The sequence below is a fragment of the Andrographis paniculata genome, unplaced genomic scaffold (genome assembly GCF_009805555.1).
Source record: "Andrographis paniculata isolate CXL003 unplaced genomic scaffold, ASM980555v1 Contig52END, whole genome shotgun sequence".
NCBI lineage: Eukaryota > Viridiplantae > Streptophyta > Magnoliopsida > Lamiales > Acanthaceae > Andrographis > Andrographis paniculata.
Window position 1 is genome coordinate 1,519,939 of NW_026137587.1, and position 17,851 is coordinate 1,537,789.

Consider the following 17,851-nt stretch of genomic DNA (forward strand, 5'->3'; position numbering starts at 1 on the left):
ATATTTATGGTAGTTATCTTATTTAAGAGATTCGTGGGATTTTTGTCTTATTTAGACTATTTATATATCACTATAAATATGTACGTATTCTTATGATTGAAATAGAGAATTTCAGTTTCATATTCTAATAACCGCCAACAAAATGCCCTCTATGCCATTACGAAAACTTGAATGTAGATGTAGGTGTTTAAGCTGATGAGTAATAGTACAGTGGCATAGTCCATGGAGAGTGAGAAGGTTTTGTTGTTGATGAAAATCGACGTCAGGTTGCATACAATAGTCTATATGCGGTGAAATCTTATTGCACTCTTTGTATGATGCATTTGCCATTCTTTCTCAGATGAAGTTTAAGGGAAAGGAAAATTGACAATACGTGCATGTGAGGCCAAGCATTTTGCTTTCATATTTGTAATGTGTTGAAATTTACAATTAGGAATGTTAAAGATGCAAAGAGTTCTAATCTCAATAACAGAAAATTCGATGGCATAGTTGTGCGCATAAATGTTACAACTATGTATACTCCATTTGTTTCTAAGTAAACTTATGGGAAACTGAAAATATATTTTAGTTGATTAAAAGAGTTTAGTGTGACTACAATTCATAGGTACAGCTAATTTGACGGGTAATAATGATGTTGCTATTCGCTTACTTATTGATCGCATCCGCAAGGAATTCGCCATAAAGGACCTTGGCAAGCTTGGTTATTTTCTTGGTCTGGAAGTCACATATCCATCATCGGGTCTCTTCCTCAGCCAGTCCAAGTATGCTCGTGACATTCTAATCCGAGCAGAATTGCTCGACTCCAAGCCTGTTGCTACTTGTTTGGCGTTTGGCGCTTCTTTCACTGCTGCTGGTGAGCCCTTCTCTGATCAACATCTTTACCGCTCTCTTGTTGGGGCGCTACAGTAATTAACTATTACTCGCCCAGACATCGCCTACACTGTTAGTACTGTTAGTCAGTTCCAACAAAACCCCAAGGTGGATCATTTTCAAGCAGTCAAGCGCATTCTTCGATATATTAAAGGAACCATATCCCATGGTCTTTTGTTCTCACCCGGTGATGATACTTTGCTTGGCTATTCTGATGTGGATTGGGCTAGGTGTATTGACACACGACGGTCCACTTATGGATATTCTATTTTTATTGGTTCAAATCTTGTTTCTTGGAGTGCGAAGAAACAACCTACTGTTTCTCGCTCCAGCTGTGAATCAGAATATCGAGCAATGGCAAGCGCTGCTTCGAAGATGGTTTGGGTTTCGAATCTTCTTCGTGATCTCCATTCTCTTCCCAAATTTCCGCCTATGCTTCTAAGTGATAACAAGAGCGCACTATTTTTGTATCAAAATTTTGTTTCTCACAAGCGTGCCAAACACATAGACATTGACTGTCATTTCATACGGGAGTTGATCGAAAGTGGCAAGCTTAAAACTCAGTTCGTGCCTTTTTATCTTCAACTCGCCGATGTCTTCACAAAGAGCTTGGCTCGTGCGCAACTAGAGTACTTCAGGTCCAAGCTTCGCGTGCTCACAAATCCCACGCTTTGCTTGCGGGGGGGGTGAAGATAAATATAGCCAGGATACTTAGTATTATTGTAAAATAATTTAGATCCGTTAATTACGCTTCATCACTTGTATATATGTATCTGTAATCTTTATGGCTAAGGAATTAAGGAAGAATATTTCTTTTACATCTACCAACTGTCTTCTCCACCATCACTTTGAATTTTGTGAACACCTCAAATTCCTCGAATTTCTCTTTCAAAAAATAAATCCAAGTTTTTCGTGAGAAATCATCAATAAAGGAAATGAAGTATCTTTTGCCACTGAAAAATTCGGGGCTGATTGGTCCACATATATCGGTATGAATCAACTCGAGAGGAAATTTAGCTCGATATTCCGCCTTCTTTTTAAATGATGTCCTTGCTTGCTTTTCAAAAACACGTTATTGCAAAATTTTCCAGCATAATCCATATCCGGAAATCCGTGCACCATATTCTTATTTGTTAGCTCTTTTAGACCACTATGGTGTAGGTGACCAAAACAAAGTGGCGCATTGTCTTCTATTTTGACAAACACCTTTCTTGCATGATTTTCAAATTCTATTTGTACATCCGATTTCTTCCCATCTCAACTCGAGCAATCACATTCCCTTTTTTGTCCTTCAAGAATAGCACCCGATCTTTGAAATGTATTGAGTAGCCTTTTTCCGTGAGTTGCGCCATGCTTAGAATGTTGGTCTTAAGATCTAGTACATAATAAACATCATAATAAACATCTTGGATTGACCCAATTAAGCCATCATTTTGTAGGTAACGAACCGTACCTCGTCATTTGACCTCCACTTTAGATGTATCTCCAACGATACGTAACCATCTTCAATTTTTTGCATCTCCTTGAATCGGTGTTTGTATCGGCACATGTGGTTGCTCGCCCCCAAGTCGAGGTACCACAAAGTGTCATTGTTGATGTTGCCTTCTTTTTGAGCCATCAACAGAAAGCTTTCTTTTTCTTCATCTTCCACGGCTAGGTTGGTTGTTTCTTTTATCCTTTTATGGCTCCACAATATTTTGCAAAATGACCCACTCTACCACAATTAGAAAAACATTTATCAAAATTGCAATATTTTGCGTAATGACACTTGTAGGACTCAAAGTTATAATTGTTCGATCGGCCGTCTGTTTATCGACCACGCCCTCTGTCCTGCCAATTCGGTTGGCTAGATTGTCTCTCTTCATGACTGTTGCCTCGACCACCATGACCACTTCAACAAACTCCATGTCTACGCCCTCTTCCTTAAAAATTTTGAGAATATAGTACCTCATCTTCTTTAAGTGATGCCTTGGTTTGAAGCGCTTGCTCAAGTGTCTCCTCCTTCTATTTCTTCCTGCGTTGTTTGTGTGCCTCGAGAGAACCAGCAAGTTCATCTACCATGAATTTCGCAAGGTCTTTTGACTCTTCAATCGCACACACAATATTCTCAAAATTATCGGTTAATGATCTTAAGATTTTTTCAACAACTTGCGTATCGGTTAAATTTTCTCCATTTCGAACAAGCTGGTGTACCACGGATTGCACATGAGTAATATAGTCGGATACACTTTCAAACTCCTTCATCTTCATCCTTTCCAATTTTCCACGAAGAGTTTGGAGGCGCACTTGCTTGACAAAGTCGGCTCATTTGAATGTTCTTTCTAAAATTTCCCACGCTTCTTTAGAAGTTGTTGCACCAGCAATCTTCTCAAAGTCCGACTTATCAACAGATTGGAACAAGTACAACGCATCCTTATCCTTTGATCGTGTCTCTTTCAACGCCTTCCATTGAGCCGCTGTATATCCGGCCGTATTCGCCAGTCCTTCGAAATCATGAACTATCACCCATGCATCTTGAGATCCAAGAAGTGTTTTCATTTAATACTCCAATTCTTATCATTTGCCTTCATCAAACGTCGTAAAGACATTTGACCCATCACATTTTCCATCGGCTATGATACCAATTTGTAAAATATCGAATATGAAGACAAACACACACAAATGCAAACACAAGACTATGGAAGCAAAACACACAAATACAAAGTAAAAACATTAACGCATGAAGACAAAATAATTGCTTGGGTAATAATTTTCACTTTTTTACTCTTCTCTCAAATACATAGGATACTTCACAAATTAAAATCACAATTAATCGTAGCATAAATAGCATTATTCTAGTGTAATATCTATCCTTTGATACCCACTATTCTAGTAAAACTTCCATGCATTATATGTATTTTAATACCCACTAACCACACAATTTAACATCCAATTCAACACCAAATTAAATTGCATTTAAGTTCATTCAACGACCACTAGGCTGTCACAAGTGGCTGGTTCATTAGGCTCTCACGACCCCTATCCAATGACATTTTTTTGACACAAATACAAGTTGGAGTTTATTTTGCCAAACTGTATTTGGAGAAGAAAATCCAGAATTGGAGAAAATTGGAAGGGGGGTTGTCAGAAATTGCAGAGCACTTCCTTTACAAATTACTGTTATAGGAGGACTACTTGCAAAATATAGCATGAAGAAAGAATATTGGGAATCGGTTGCTGAAAATGTAGGTACCTTTGGCAATGCAAGTGATGGCGAGCATTGTTTGGATATATTACTCTTGAGTTATAATAATATCCCTATATATCACAAGCCATGTTTCCTCTATATGATAGCTTTCCATGAAGATGCTGAAATTAATGTCCACAATCTAATCCAATTGTGGGTTGGTGAAGGTTTCATAACAATAAAAGAAGATAAAAGTTTGGAAGAACTTGCAAAGAAATACTTGAAAGATCTTATTGATAGAAATCTACTGTTTGTGCGTGAGAGAGACGAAGGTACAGGAGAATTAGAAACATGCGGCATCCATGATCTTCTTCTAGACCTATGCATTAATCAAAGAAGAAGAAAGGAGAAATCTCATAACACTTGATGCTAGTCCTCTATCAGCTTCATATGGTAATCCTCTTCTTTGTGCTGATTGTGAAGTTACTTATTCACATATGAAGGGACTAAGATTGGTAAAGGTCATGGATGAAGTTGGTGTAGCTCATGATTCACTTGTGCAGCATACTAAATTACGTTGTGTCTATATTTCATTGTATAACCCCCCAAAGTTTATATCTCCTCCAATGCTACCATTTCTATTGAACCTTCAGAGTCTGTTCTTCCCAGATTCACCTTTGGTAGTTTTACCATCTGAAATCTGGGAGCTGCCACAACTTAGAGTTATTGAATTCAAAAGTGTGGTTTTGCCGAAGCCTCCTAATGCTCATGTCGAAGAGAAGGATTTCTTTATTGTGAAGAATCTGCAAAGCCTTGGCTGTGCAAGGAATTTTGAGCTCAACGATGAGATACTCTGTGGAATCCCTAATTTGAAGGAACTTGATGTTAATTATAATAAGCATATGAGAAAGTCGGATACTTGTTTGTGTAATCTTGCCAGATTGGAGAAACTTGAAACACTAATAGTTGAAAATACATTGCAGAACATTGGCTTTTCAAATTCGCTCAAAGTGTTGGGTCTGAAGAGATGCAGAATTCCTTGGAGTGGTATGCCAATGGTTGGTTCATTACCCAATCTTGAAATTCTGGTGTTGGGGTATACTGCCGAAGGCACTGAGTGGAATCCAACTGAAGGAGAATTTCTTTGATTAAAAGCGTTGTGGATTATTGGTAGTGATTTAGTACATTGGAGAGCTGATCCATACCAATATCATGTGCTTCGGATGCTTTCACTGTCTAACTTACGTTCATTGGAAGAAATCCCTTCAGGTGTTGGAGATATACCAACACTTCGTAAAATTGAATTACATAGTTGCAGTAAGTCAGCTACGGATTCGGCATACCAAATATTAGAGGAGCAACAGAGTGGGGGAAATGATGTCCTCGAGACTGATGTCTCTTCTGAAGATGAAGATGAGGACACAGATGAAGATGACGAGTTTGACGATGAAGATGAAGATGAGGACACAGATGAAGATGACGAGTTTGACGATGAAGATGAAGATGAAGATGAAGAAAAAGACAGGGACGCAGATGAAGATGAAGATGAAGGTGAAAATGAAGATGACATTTCTGAAGGCAAAGATGAAGATGATAAGTCTGTCTGATGGCCCTATGGACAGTAGAAGAAGCGGTGACGATGAGGATGATGGTATGTATGTAAGGTACTTTTGAGGACTATCATAATTGTCTTGTGTCTACAAACTTGCTTAATCGGTTTCAGGATTTAATTTGGGATATTAGAATACAAGTGTTGAAGGAAGATTTTGAGAAATTTTTCAGTGATATGCAGTCCAAGTTTCAGAGGTTTAGTAAAAGGGAGAAAAGTTGCTTCCTGATTGGTAACCATTTTCATTGTAATAAGGGGTCGTTTTGATTGGCTTAATAAAATAAGTACTCCGTCAGTCCCAAACAAGGTGCAACATTTACTTTTGGTACGGTTTTTTTAAGTGGGTAGTATTAAGTAGGATAATTTAGAAATTAGATGATGTGACGGAGAGAGAAATATATATTTTATTTTTTTATTTGGATGATTAAGTATAATTAATTATTTTCTATTTTGGAAATATTGAAAGGTGTTTAAGACATACCAAAAAGAAAATGTTTGGGACATAGGGGAATAAAAGCCAAAAGCGAAGTACACGTCAAAAGTAGAAGCAGTTTCATTTTGTATTTGAATGAATCATTATAAAAGCAGTTTTTGATCAAAAAAAATATAATAGAGTTGAAAATGCTTGCTAAAATTACTCAAAAAGACATACTATGAATATACTTGTAATTTTCTATAAAAATTATATATATTTTTTAAAAAAAATTTAATTATATTTAAATATTTTAAATAAAAGTATAGAAAATATATTTTAAAAATTTAAGTATTTATATTTTAAAATTTTAATTTTAAAAAATGTATAAATTAAAAATAAAATTACAATATAATAGGAGTATTAAATTACTCGTATTTTTCAATTTATTTTTTAAAAATTTGTAACTTATATTTAATAATTTTAGTAAAATTAAAAAAATTATATACTTCTCTTTGAATTTGGTATTTCAATTATAATTTTAAATTCTAATTGAAGTATAACATATATAAATTAAAAATAATAATATAATTACATTTTTTAAATTTTAAAAATATAATATATAAATTAATTTATTTTTATAATATATTATATTATTGTTATTATTATTATTATTATGAAGGATAAAATAGTAATTTTAGTTGAAAAGCGACTCAAAAACTGCTTCTGCTTTTAGACAGAAGTCAATCCAAACAGGTACAAAGTACTCTTTTTAGAAACTGAAATCAAAAGCAGCTGGCAGAAACCAATTCAAACGGGGCCTAATAGTGATAAATACATTTTGCTTATTTTAGTTGTTGGAATAGCTAAATTAATAAAAGGCATATATTATTGTTATATGTGTGGACGATTTATTTAATGTCTAACTTAGGTTCTTCGCAATTACCATTCGCGCCATCTTTTTTCGGCCCTCTGATTTAATTCAGTAGCTTTGAACTATGTGCTTTTTTAATTAGTGTTTATGCATAAAGCATCGTAAACTTGCTGACTTGTGATATTATAATGACTACAATCAAGTTCCATGTTGAGATTAGGGGAAGAAGTAAACGGTCTATTTGGGCTCAAGTCTTTAGAAATCAAGATTTTTGTGAGACGGGAAATTTCTAATGTCGATTTTGCAGAATCCAGAAAAGATTATTTACTCTAAAGATTTAACTTGAATTAGTCTAGCTACAAATTTAAACTATCATAGACAAGAAAGTATACGGGTATGTTTGCCCTGTGAAATGGTTTGAATGGATATTTTTTATGTGAGGTATAGAGAATTGTGTAGATAATACGAAAATAATGAAATATGTGTATTATATTAATTTTTTTGAAAAATATGCTGTTTTTTTTTTTTTTTGCAAAAAGAACACCCGTGGTTGCATTGGGAGGAGAAATCAAAAAAGGCAATATCAAATAAAAAAAAGTGAACTGACATTTTGCCCCTCCGAAGTTTTACGGCTGGTCCGTCGCTGGCGACATGCAAAAGAAAAATGCTTAAATTTTTAGGTGACTTGTTGGCTTGTCTCCCCTTTTAGATTGGGTTTCCTGCCCTCGTGTTGGAGATAAACTGTTCTTTGTTTGGCTAATGATCATATGTTTGTAAGGATTAGAAATGCGAATGCATCAACCCTTCAACTTCGAGCCTTCAACAGTATTTATATGTAACCAATTTTTTGAGCTCATATCTAAGTTTTACGTTGAGAATTAATATGAACTTAGCTTTTCATTCACCATTAAAATCAAGGGAGTAGAGCATGTTTATGTGCTAAACTGTCAACTCTCTTGTCTCTGAGTATGATTTTTAGACCTCAATGTGCTTACTGAGCTTTCTTAGCATTTCAAACCAAATATTGTAGTGATGAAGTTAGATCATGTATTCAGTCATTTTAGTTGTGTAACAAAAATGCTCAAAATATACTCTAAAATGGAAATTAAAATTGATAGTGAGATTATAGTAAATTTCATTTGTCAAAATGCACTTTTAAGGAAAACCAACACATTTGAAACATTTGGCAAATATTAAAAATGAAGTCACAACAGAATTTTTGTTTAATCATGTATTTTCCAAAATCCTATGATAAAAGGAAAGAATTGTTTAGACACTTTATGAATTCGAAGAAATAAATCTTTCAACACATGGGGAAATGGTGCAAGCGAGAAATTGCCACCCGAACAACAGAATGTACGGGATTTATGGAAAAATAGTATAGCATCACAGTACACGCATGGTCCAACAGGTGATTACCAAGAGAAGCAGTTTCTTCGGGAACTTCAAAAACATCAATTTTCTTAAGAAATTTTACAAACAAACAAACAACACAACACCTTTCCGCATAAAACCAAAATCAAAACCAACTTTCAAAATTCATTAAAAATAAGAAACAATTAAAAAGTCATGAAAGCGCACACAAACACCGTAACACGAAATCCAGCCCCAATATCAAGAAGCAGCCAAAAAAGACTACCTGGTCAGGAAGAGGTATAGAATAAAATGCTTTTTCATCGGGCCAGAGGAAGCAAACAACATGCAAGAGGATTTCGTGAATGAACGGTGCATTATTATTATTAACATTTGTCGATGTGCCACTAACAATGGAAGTGTAAAATCAGATACCAGTACTTCTTCCATCAACCAATCTCATATAACTTGCAGAAGCATCTTGTAGCCATAACAATTAACAATCTTCAGCCAATTTTAATACCCAATCGACCACAAATCTTCTAGAATGAATATGCCAAACAAAGCTGGAGCAAGGTGATGAAACCAACTCATGATTTCACATTAACACGTAATTGAATCTTAAAAACAAGAACAATAAAATTTGGCCATAGAAGCATGGAAGCCGAAATGAATGAACTCCATCAAAGAAAAAAATCTCAGAATACATAAGTAAATGTGCATAAACACCATAAATAAAATTATACTATTGCAAACACTTGCCTACACTTACCAGAAGGATATTAATGAAATAAAATAGACCTAATGAATTGAATTAAAATGATATTGCTCATAATACCATAAACACCCAATACTCGGGAAGTAAAACTCTGTAGATATCATGTTCAGAGAAATTATTGAATCATTACACCAATATAAAATTTAAAGCATAAGATTGATGTATTAATTTAGTCGATATTATTAAATTTGACATCCATTATTAAATTAAATTTTAGTACAAGATAAGTATAATTATTCATAGAATAATCCAAAATGATACCATAATCCTATCCTAAAATTTATGATAGGCGCACCACAAAATGATCAACCAAGAGGAATCAGTAGAAATCTCAGCTAAGAATCGAAGCATGAATTTAGGCATAATGATAAAAACAGGGTGCGTGAGAATCCTAGACTGCAGGGCCCGGTGACAGTTGGACATTCTATGAGAATCCTAGACTGCGTCCTATAATTGCATTAACAAAGTTTGATGAACTTCTTGCAGGTTGGGGACTGGCAGCCACACATGGATTGGGAAAGGCCTAAACTATATTTCCTATTCGGATGTTTTGATTTACTTTCTAAATGTGCTTGTGTAGTTTGTGTACATGATAAATCGTGTTACAAACTAAATAAAGGTGAAAACTCACATTCTCTCGAAAGAAGGCCCTCCATCTGCACACTTCTAACGGTTTCTTCAAGTTTTTTCATGTCAGTTTCATCATCCCACTGTTTTACATCCAAGAGCACTGATGGCTTCCCTGCTGAAACAACATTGCTTTGAAGACAGGTATGGTTGTTAGAAGATGATGAAATATATGGGAGCTCACAATATTTATGTATATTGGGGAACAAAATTTGTAAAATTAAATTAATATTTTCAAATAATGAATAGAAAATACATGATACAACAAAAAGGAGGAAAGGCATATCTCATAAAGTCTTTCTTCTTGGAGGAAGCAATGTGAGGAAGGGATTTTCATGAATCAAAGTAAGTATATTGCAAATATGATGAAAAGGTTCAATATGGAGAATGCAAAGCCAATTCTAGCACCTATGGGATGACAAGATAAAATACAGAGAGATGACAATGGTGTCTCAGTTGATAAAAAATTGCACCGCAGCATGATCGGTCGTCTTCTATATCTAACTGGAAGTAGACCAGACATCAGCTTCAGTGTGGGGATATGCGCCCGATATTAATCTGATCCGAAAGAGTCAAACATGAAGGCTGTCAAACGGATTTTGAGATATGTGAGAGGCACTGTTGGTTTAGGACTTTGGTATTCAAAAGAATCATCTTTTGAACTGGCAGGCTACAAGGATGCGGTTTAGGCAGCCTGCTGCGACGATCGCAAAAGCACATCGGGAGGATGTTTTTATCTTGAAAGCAACCTGATCAGTTGGTTTTCGAAGAAACAAAATAGCATTTCTCTTTGAAAGCGGAAACAGGATATATAGCAGCAGCCGGAGGATGTGCGCAGCTACTTAGGATGCAACAGATGTTGGAGGATTATGGAATCAAATGCGAAAAATTTGTGGTGCACTGTGATAACACGAGCGCGATTAACATCTCCGAGAATCTGGTGCAACACAGTCGAACGAAGCACATCGATATTCGGTATCACTTTATTTGAAATCTGGTCGAAGAAGGAATTTGCAGTCTGAAATATGTTTAGACAGATCAATTGGCAGATATTCTCACAAAATCCCTGGATTCGAATCGCTTTGAAGCTCTGCGTCGGGATCTTGGCATGTGCTCTCACTAATAAAGAAGCAAAATACATGGCTCGTGCATATCAAATTAGCCAGATGATTTTATGTTTGAGAAGTGAGGTATGGCTCATTCCTATTGGAATCAGTTGAGGTTGGGCTGAATAATGTTAGACAAATCCATCTCTCAAGGGAAGTTCTGAAATTTAAGAAGTGGAGTCAGGGGGATATCTGAACAATTGACAAATATCTTTTTTGTTTGATGTCTCCGAAATGGGGAGATTATGGATGATTATTATGCTGCTGATGATGCTTCTGTGATTGATGGTATTATGTTTGATTGAGGGGGAGATGATGGATGATTATTATGCTGCTGATGAAGCTTCTGTGATTGATGGTGTTATGTTTGATTGAGGAGGAGTTTGAATTTGTCTGTTTGTCATAAGTTTGCTTATGGTGTATAATGCTGATTGATCATGTTTATTTAGGTTGGTAAACATCAATAAAAAAGGAGAAGATTGTTGAAAACAAATTATATGTTGTATTGGATTTTGGTTGATGTTCGCAGGAGGTCTGATCAACATATAGACATGGTGAACAACTGTGGCCCATTAAGCATGAAACAGGTGATTCATTCTATTGCAGTCCAAATTGATCGAGCTGCCGTATCTATGAAGAGGAATATCGATGACAAGAATCCGTTTGAGATGAATAAGTAGATTCTAGGAGATTTGATTGAGACAAAATAGGAAAGTCAAATTATGGAAGCATTGAGAATAATTTCTTTTTCATTTGAAGTGATCTTACCTTGTTGAGAATGTTGGGCAGAGAAGTGACCAAGGTAGATAAAAAAAAACTACGAGAAAAAAGACAGGAAAGAGAGGATAGTGAGGGGAATATTGGAATTGCGTTTGAAAATGTTGTAGGGTGAATTTTTGTTGAAAAAAACTCTATGTGAGCGAGAGAGTGAGATTTCCGAGTGTAATGATTCATGTAACAACTTTGGAAGCTTGATTCGTTCTTCCTTGAGTATTAATCTTCCTGGGTTGGTATCCCCCAGGTCTTCGATGGTCGAATTGGGTTAAAAATTGTTTTGTATTTTGATTTTACTGCTATCAGAGTGCAAATGTTGTTTGATCTATCTCCGAACTATCTGTGTGTAGTCGAATTTATCTGGAAACAATTTGGTGCTATTTTTTGTGTTCGTTGAAGTTAAACGGGTTGGGACCAACAATAGTAAACTGTATTCATATTGTCTGCCGCTGGGGGAGTTGGAACAACTTCAGTGACTGGAGCTGATCCCGCAATAGTTACTCCACTTCCTTCACCAGAAACTCTGCTACAAAAGATTAAACAATCAAATAAGCAAGCCTCTAATTCTAGTTTATAAGAATATATTATAAACTACGAAGAACATACAAGATCCTCATTAAAGCTTCTATGTGGTTGTACAATGTAACATTTATGTAGCTAGATGGTGGAGGCTTTGATAAGGCACAGTGAACTGTGAGATCATCTTTGGAGGCCTGATACATAGACCTAGGAACGGAAGCTTGTTAAAAAGCATGTATCCATAATGACTAAACAGATTGAAAAATTAAAATATACATCATCGAAAATGCGGATTTCCCACTGAACCAAATGTTTGAAAGTATGGCAATGTCTTCTCCGCATGCATGGGCCTGAGGTGTCCTTAAAAGTATGTCCAGTGTGGCAAATTCGTGGACTGCATCCTTGTACTCAAGGACAGGTGCAACCAGTTTTACTGGATATATACAATTACCAGCATCCGCAACCTTTCTCTCCATGTAATCAACAATGTTTCCTCCGCAACTCACCCCAAGAAGTACACATTTGCACAATGTAAGATTGAAATGATAATCGCTCAGAAACTTATTTCTCTTTCAGCACATTCAGCAGCACCGATGGGGATAAAACAATGCAAAGCAACAAAATATTAAATATTTATATATACCATTGGAGGCTGGAGCAATATAACAAATCATGTTCTATCACCAACAATAACAATAAACCGAGTATGAAATATGAGTACTCAAAATTTATACATTCTAACCTCTATAGGAGAAGAAAGGAAAGAAGTAAAGGGAATCATGATGCAGTTGACTAATAAATTGTTTCCAAGCTATTCATTGAGTGTTGGAGAATAACAATACATGACTTAGCAAATGAGCAAAAACTCAAGTATCGGAGTGAACAGAAAAACCTCAAAATAGGCCCAGATATCATTAGGAATGTGTGTTTGTTCTGCCTTGACACATTGCTTCCTCTATAATAACAAAATGCAAATCTAGACCAACTAAAAGACATCATGTTTCATTATCCTATTATAAGCAATACAAAAAGGCTAATATAGAATTTAATGCAGTAAAAGCATACAGAGGGAATCAAATTATAGTTAGCTATACTTTGCTTTGCCAGCAATCTAATCACACAATAGGGCGATGCAGACTTTCTTTATCAGGAAAAGCTAAAGAATTTAGTGCAACATACACACCTTTCTAGACTCTAATTACAACAATTTATGTTACAAGTTCTCTATCTAAACTAATCACAAGAGAGCAATATCTGATTTGAATTCTTAGACGTGATTGGTTATCCTTCAAGCATTAAAACTGACTAGAAAAAGAACTGAGATAACAAATGCTAACATTCCAGATCAATCACTATTTCCAGGTTTTAAGAGAAATTATTCATCATGTTAATTACTTCCAGCTTTTATGCAAACACGGTCAAATCACATCTATCCATTGAAACTATCAACTCAAATCCATCTCCATCAAACGAATAAATACATATAGAGGTTGTGTATGAGCTAAAACAACACCAACCATTCAAGACAGAAACATCAATGGTAAAAATATATGATTCGCATTACCTCCAAGAAACTTCAAGTAGTACGTATCAATGGAAAAAGGCAACATATATAAAAAATTATACGATTAAGTAATAAAATATACTACACATAGACTGAGTTCGACTTGTAATTACATGCAGCAACAATATGTGTTAGCATTACCTCCAAGAAAATGGTTGATATCTCCTCTCTTACATCAACACGTGCAACCTTGGGGTTTTTTGAATTTGGGACACAGACTTTTTCTGTCAAGGAATCTAAATGTTATATTTTCTTTGGAAGTGGCTTAACTGACTCTAGATGGATCATTTCCAGACATATATCAAAGTCGACAAAATTATGAACCACATACAAAAATACTTGAAAGAAACAATGAGCACATTATTCTATTACATGATGTATGAACATATTTGCTTTCCACAGTTCCTGTATCAATTTAACTTTTAAAGGAATTGGAACAGATAAAAAGATAGCAAGAATAACAGGGAATATACAAAAGAAACGAACTGTGAAAAAACCTCTGAAAGTGCCAGTGACAATTGCGCACTCTCTACACCTTGAACAAGAATCTGTCTGGCCTTACCAACATTTCCAGAAACCTTCTAATGAAAATAGAAACAGATCGAGTATGTCAAAAACCGAACAACAGGAAAAACACTATAAGTAAGAAAAATCAGCGTTAGTAAGCCACCCCATGGTGGGGTTCAACCTGTCAAACCAACAAGAAACACTACATTCAAATCCAAAATTTTGACAAATCCTAAAACACTCGCAATTCTTCCAAGCATGAACAATCAGCCAACACATTAAACTACATTTGAACCAAAATTATCGACGGATCCAAAAACACTTACAAATCTTGCAAGTAATCATATAAAATCAACCCTACCTAATAAATTACATTAAAAACACAACTAAAGCATCAACAAGACCGAAAGCACTCACTATTCTTGCAAATTAGACAGACAACTCAGCTCCGAGGCAATGAAACCCTCAAAGACTCCCTATATAGAAATTTTCCTGCAAGAATTAAATTCAAAAATTCATCAACAGCTGCTCAATGATAATGATTAGCCACAGAATCTGTTCGACTAAGTGTGCATCAGCAGAGTCTTATCAATAATTTTTGAATTAGTTATTTAGTTTAATTTGATCTCTTTTACCAAGTCTTTTGGAGTTTCTTAGAATCTCCTGATTTTTAGCTAAGTTGAATTTCATTTCTATTTTTGATTTCAATATAATGTATTTCAAATCTTTAGAGTAAATAACAAAACAATCTTTTGCTGCTCTCAAAATTCTACGTTATTCTCTCTTAAACTAAACCAACAAACTGGTATCAGAGCCCTTCTTCGTAAAGGATCTATGAGTGAGTGAAAAAAAGAATCGAACTCAAACCCTTGTCCCTCTCAAATTACATCCACTACATGGATTCTGAAACACCTTTCACAACCCTAGCACCATCGGTGTTTTAAGGTGAAAATTACCATCTATGGGCTGCAAGGATGGAAGCTTACCTAGAGGCAAATGATCTTTGGGATGTTGTTCAGGAGTATTACGAAATCCCCCCTTACCAGAAAATCCAACCATGGCTCAACTGAAGAATCACACAACAAGGAAAACAAAAAAGTCAAAAGCCAAAGTTACCTTGTTTGCTGCTGTTTCACAAAAGATCTTTACAAGAATCATGAGCCAAAAGTGAGCCTTTGATATCAGGAATTTCCTCAAGGCTGAATATGAAGGAGATGAAAAGGTTAAAGGAATGGAAGTGCTGAATCTGATTCGTGAGTTTGAGATGCAGCGAATGAAGGAGTCTGAAACAACCAAGGAGTACAAAAGTAAGCTTCTTGGTATTGGTTGGGTTTGGGTTCTTCTATGTAAGTGAGGCTCAACAATTCAAGTTAGCCCAAAAAGAAGTTCACTTTTGCCAATTGTTGCCCTAGCCGTCATAGTTGGGAGAGGGGTCAATTGGGTGCGAGGGTTTGAGAGAGAGAATCGTTATCTATGCACACGAGAGAATCGGCAAGCAAGAGAAAATTTTTTCAACTCAGTTACGATCAATGGTCTCATCATCTTTGGATGTTCCTTTTTTGGTATCGTTGATTTCTCACTATTTGTTTGGATTCGATTTTGAATCTTATTGGTTAGGGATTGGAATGGGTTGTTAGTAGTTGGGAGATCTCTTGTGATTGGGTTCGATTCTTGTAATTGGGTGTGAAGTTTGATAGCCCTTTTGGTTGTGGTTATCTTTGATTGTACGAACCTTTTTTGAGATAGTGGATTTTGCCTTGGGTCGGGTGATAGGCCTCGTGGTTTTTATCCTTCACTTTGAAGGAGCTCTCCACGTAAAATTTTTTGGTGTCTCATATTGTTATTTCCGTTGTTTATTGGTGGTTATCATTCATCGTCTTTTGGTAGAAAAATAATTGATTGAAGGCAAAGGTTTTGGTGGAACAGTTTGAACACACTGCTTAGGCGTGACCACGCTTAAGGAATACATCGAATCTGATTTTGGTTTGCATTTTGGTCTTCTTCCGGTATTCTCCCAACATAAAGTGGTATCAGAGCAAGGTTGTTTGGGATTGTTATTTACCATGAAGGATGGATGTGAACGTGGGAAGAATGGTTTGCTTAGATGGGACAAACTATCATGTTTGGAAAGGGAAGATAATTGATCTTCTATATATGAAGAAGTTACACGGGGCCAGTGTTTTCAGTGGCAAAGCCTGATGTTGAAACTAGTGATGCAGATTGGGAATTGGAGCATAGGCAATGGGTAGAGGACAATGTTTTGAATCACATTTTGAATGAGACCAATGCCAAAACATTGTGGGACAAGCTGGAAAAATTATATGCTTCGAAGACTGGCAACAATAAGTTGTTTCTACTCAAGCAAGCTATGCGATTGAGTTATCATGAGAGCAAGTCCATTTCCGATCAGATAAATGAGTTTCAAGGATATTTCGATCAGTTTTCAGGCATGGGAGTGGAGTTTGATGATGAGGTACTTGGTTTGTGGCTGCTTAATACTCTTCCAGATTCATGGGAAGAGTCTCTTTGCCTAATTCTGTGCCCGATGGGATAGTCACTTTGAAGTTTATCAAAAGTGCCATTTTGAATGAAAAGGTGAGGAAGAAGACTCTTGGCACTTCATCTTCTCATTCGGAGATCCTAGTTACGAATAATAGGGGGAGAAGTTGAAATATAGACTGAGATCATGTGAATCGAGAAAAAAGTCGATGAAAAAGTAAGTCAAAGCCAAAATACAAAGACCTTGAGTGTCATCATTGTGGCAAATGGGGACACATTGAAATGTATTGTTTCAAGTTGAAAAAGAAGCATAAAGGCAAGGACAAAAAGTATGAGCAAAAAAATCATGATAGGAGCAATGATCGTGTGAATACGACAATGCAGGAGGATCTCGTCGTTGTGTATGAGGAAGAGGGAGTTCATCTTACCCAAAATGAGACTAGTTGGGTTGTGGATAGTGGACTTTCATTCCATTTGACTGCCAATAGGGATTTCTTCACATCATATACTTCGGAAGACTTTGGAGTCTTGAAGATGGGAAATGATGGTTTGGCCAAAGTAGTAGGCACATGAACAGTGTGTTTGGATATCAGTAGTGGATACACACTAGTGTTGAATAATGTGAGGCATGGTCCCGATGTTCAACTAAATCTAGTCTCCACTGGTAGGTTGGATGATGATAGATATTCCTGCCATTTCGGTGATGGAAAATGGAAGATTACCGAAGGTTCTATGGTAATTGCTCAGGGCAAGAAAAAGTCCAGTTTATATTGGTTTCATGCTATTATTCCTGTGAATGGTGTTAATGCAGTTGAAAATGGGAGTTCTTCGAGCTTATGGCATAGGAGATTGAGTCACATTAGTGAGAAATGACTTGATACTTTGGCGAGAAAGAATCCACTCCCTAGTATTAGACGTGCTCAGCATGATAAGTGTTCATATTGTCTTGTAAGAAAATAAAGATGGGTTTCCTTTGTTCATCACCTTCCCACGAGGAAGAGAGACATTCTTGAATTGATTTATTCGGATATGTGCGGTCCTTTGAAGGTAAAGTCTTTCGGAAGTGCAGTTTATTTTGTTACCTTCATTGATGATCACTCAAGAAAATTATGGGTTCGAGTGTTGAAATCGAAGGATCATGTTCTTGATGCTTTTGTTGATTTTCATGTTTCTGTTGAGAGAGAAACAGGTAA

The 17,851-nt window shown here is 35.9% G+C and overlaps 2 protein-coding genes across 2 annotated transcripts; one reads left to right on the forward strand and one right to left on the reverse strand.

Moving 5' to 3' along the window:
- Positions 1-222: 222 nt before the first annotated feature.
- Positions 223-1,560, forward strand: LOC127254134 (uncharacterized mitochondrial protein AtMg00810-like). Its single transcript, XM_051279045.1, has 3 exons — positions 223-229; positions 605-853; positions 929-1,560. Exons 1-3 carry the CDS (start codon positions 223-225, stop codon positions 1,558-1,560), a joined length of 888 nt encoding a protein of 295 aa, XP_051135002.1.
- A 10,314-nt stretch (positions 1,561-11,874) lies between these two features.
- Positions 11,875-15,490, reverse strand: LOC127254899 (probable carboxylesterase 16). The gene is made up of 5 exons (XM_051280245.1): positions 15,276-15,490; positions 14,150-14,233; positions 12,365-12,657; positions 12,176-12,295; positions 11,875-12,095 (listed from the first exon to the last, which is right to left on the reverse strand). Exons 1-5 carry the CDS (start codon positions 15,315-15,317, stop codon positions 11,969-11,971), a joined length of 666 nt encoding a protein of 221 aa, XP_051136202.1. The 5' UTR covers positions 15,318-15,490; the 3' UTR covers positions 11,875-11,968.
- Between the last annotated feature and the right edge of the window lie 2,361 nt (positions 15,491-17,851).

What these genes read in the sequence shown, in the direction of transcription:
- LOC127254134 (XM_051279045.1), top strand. An exon ending in CGCTTCTTTCACTGCTGCTG is followed by an intron (nt 854 to 928) that starts GTGAGCCCTTCT and finishes TTACTCGCCCAG; the next exon opens with ACATCGCCTACACTGTTAGT.
- LOC127254899 (XM_051280245.1), bottom strand. Translation starts at nt 15,317, where the DNA reads ATGATTCTTGTAAAGATCTTTTGTGAAACAGCAGCAAACAAG. An exon ending in GTGAAACAGCAGCAAACAAG is followed by an intron (nt 14,234 to 15,275) that starts GTAACTTTGGCT and finishes TATTTTCATTAG; the next exon opens with AAGGTTTCTGGAAATGTTGG. An exon ending in GAAGCTTTAATGAGGATCTT is followed by an intron (nt 12,096 to 12,175) that starts GTATGTTCTTCG and finishes AATCTTTTGTAG; the next exon opens with CAGAGTTTCTGGTGAAGGAA.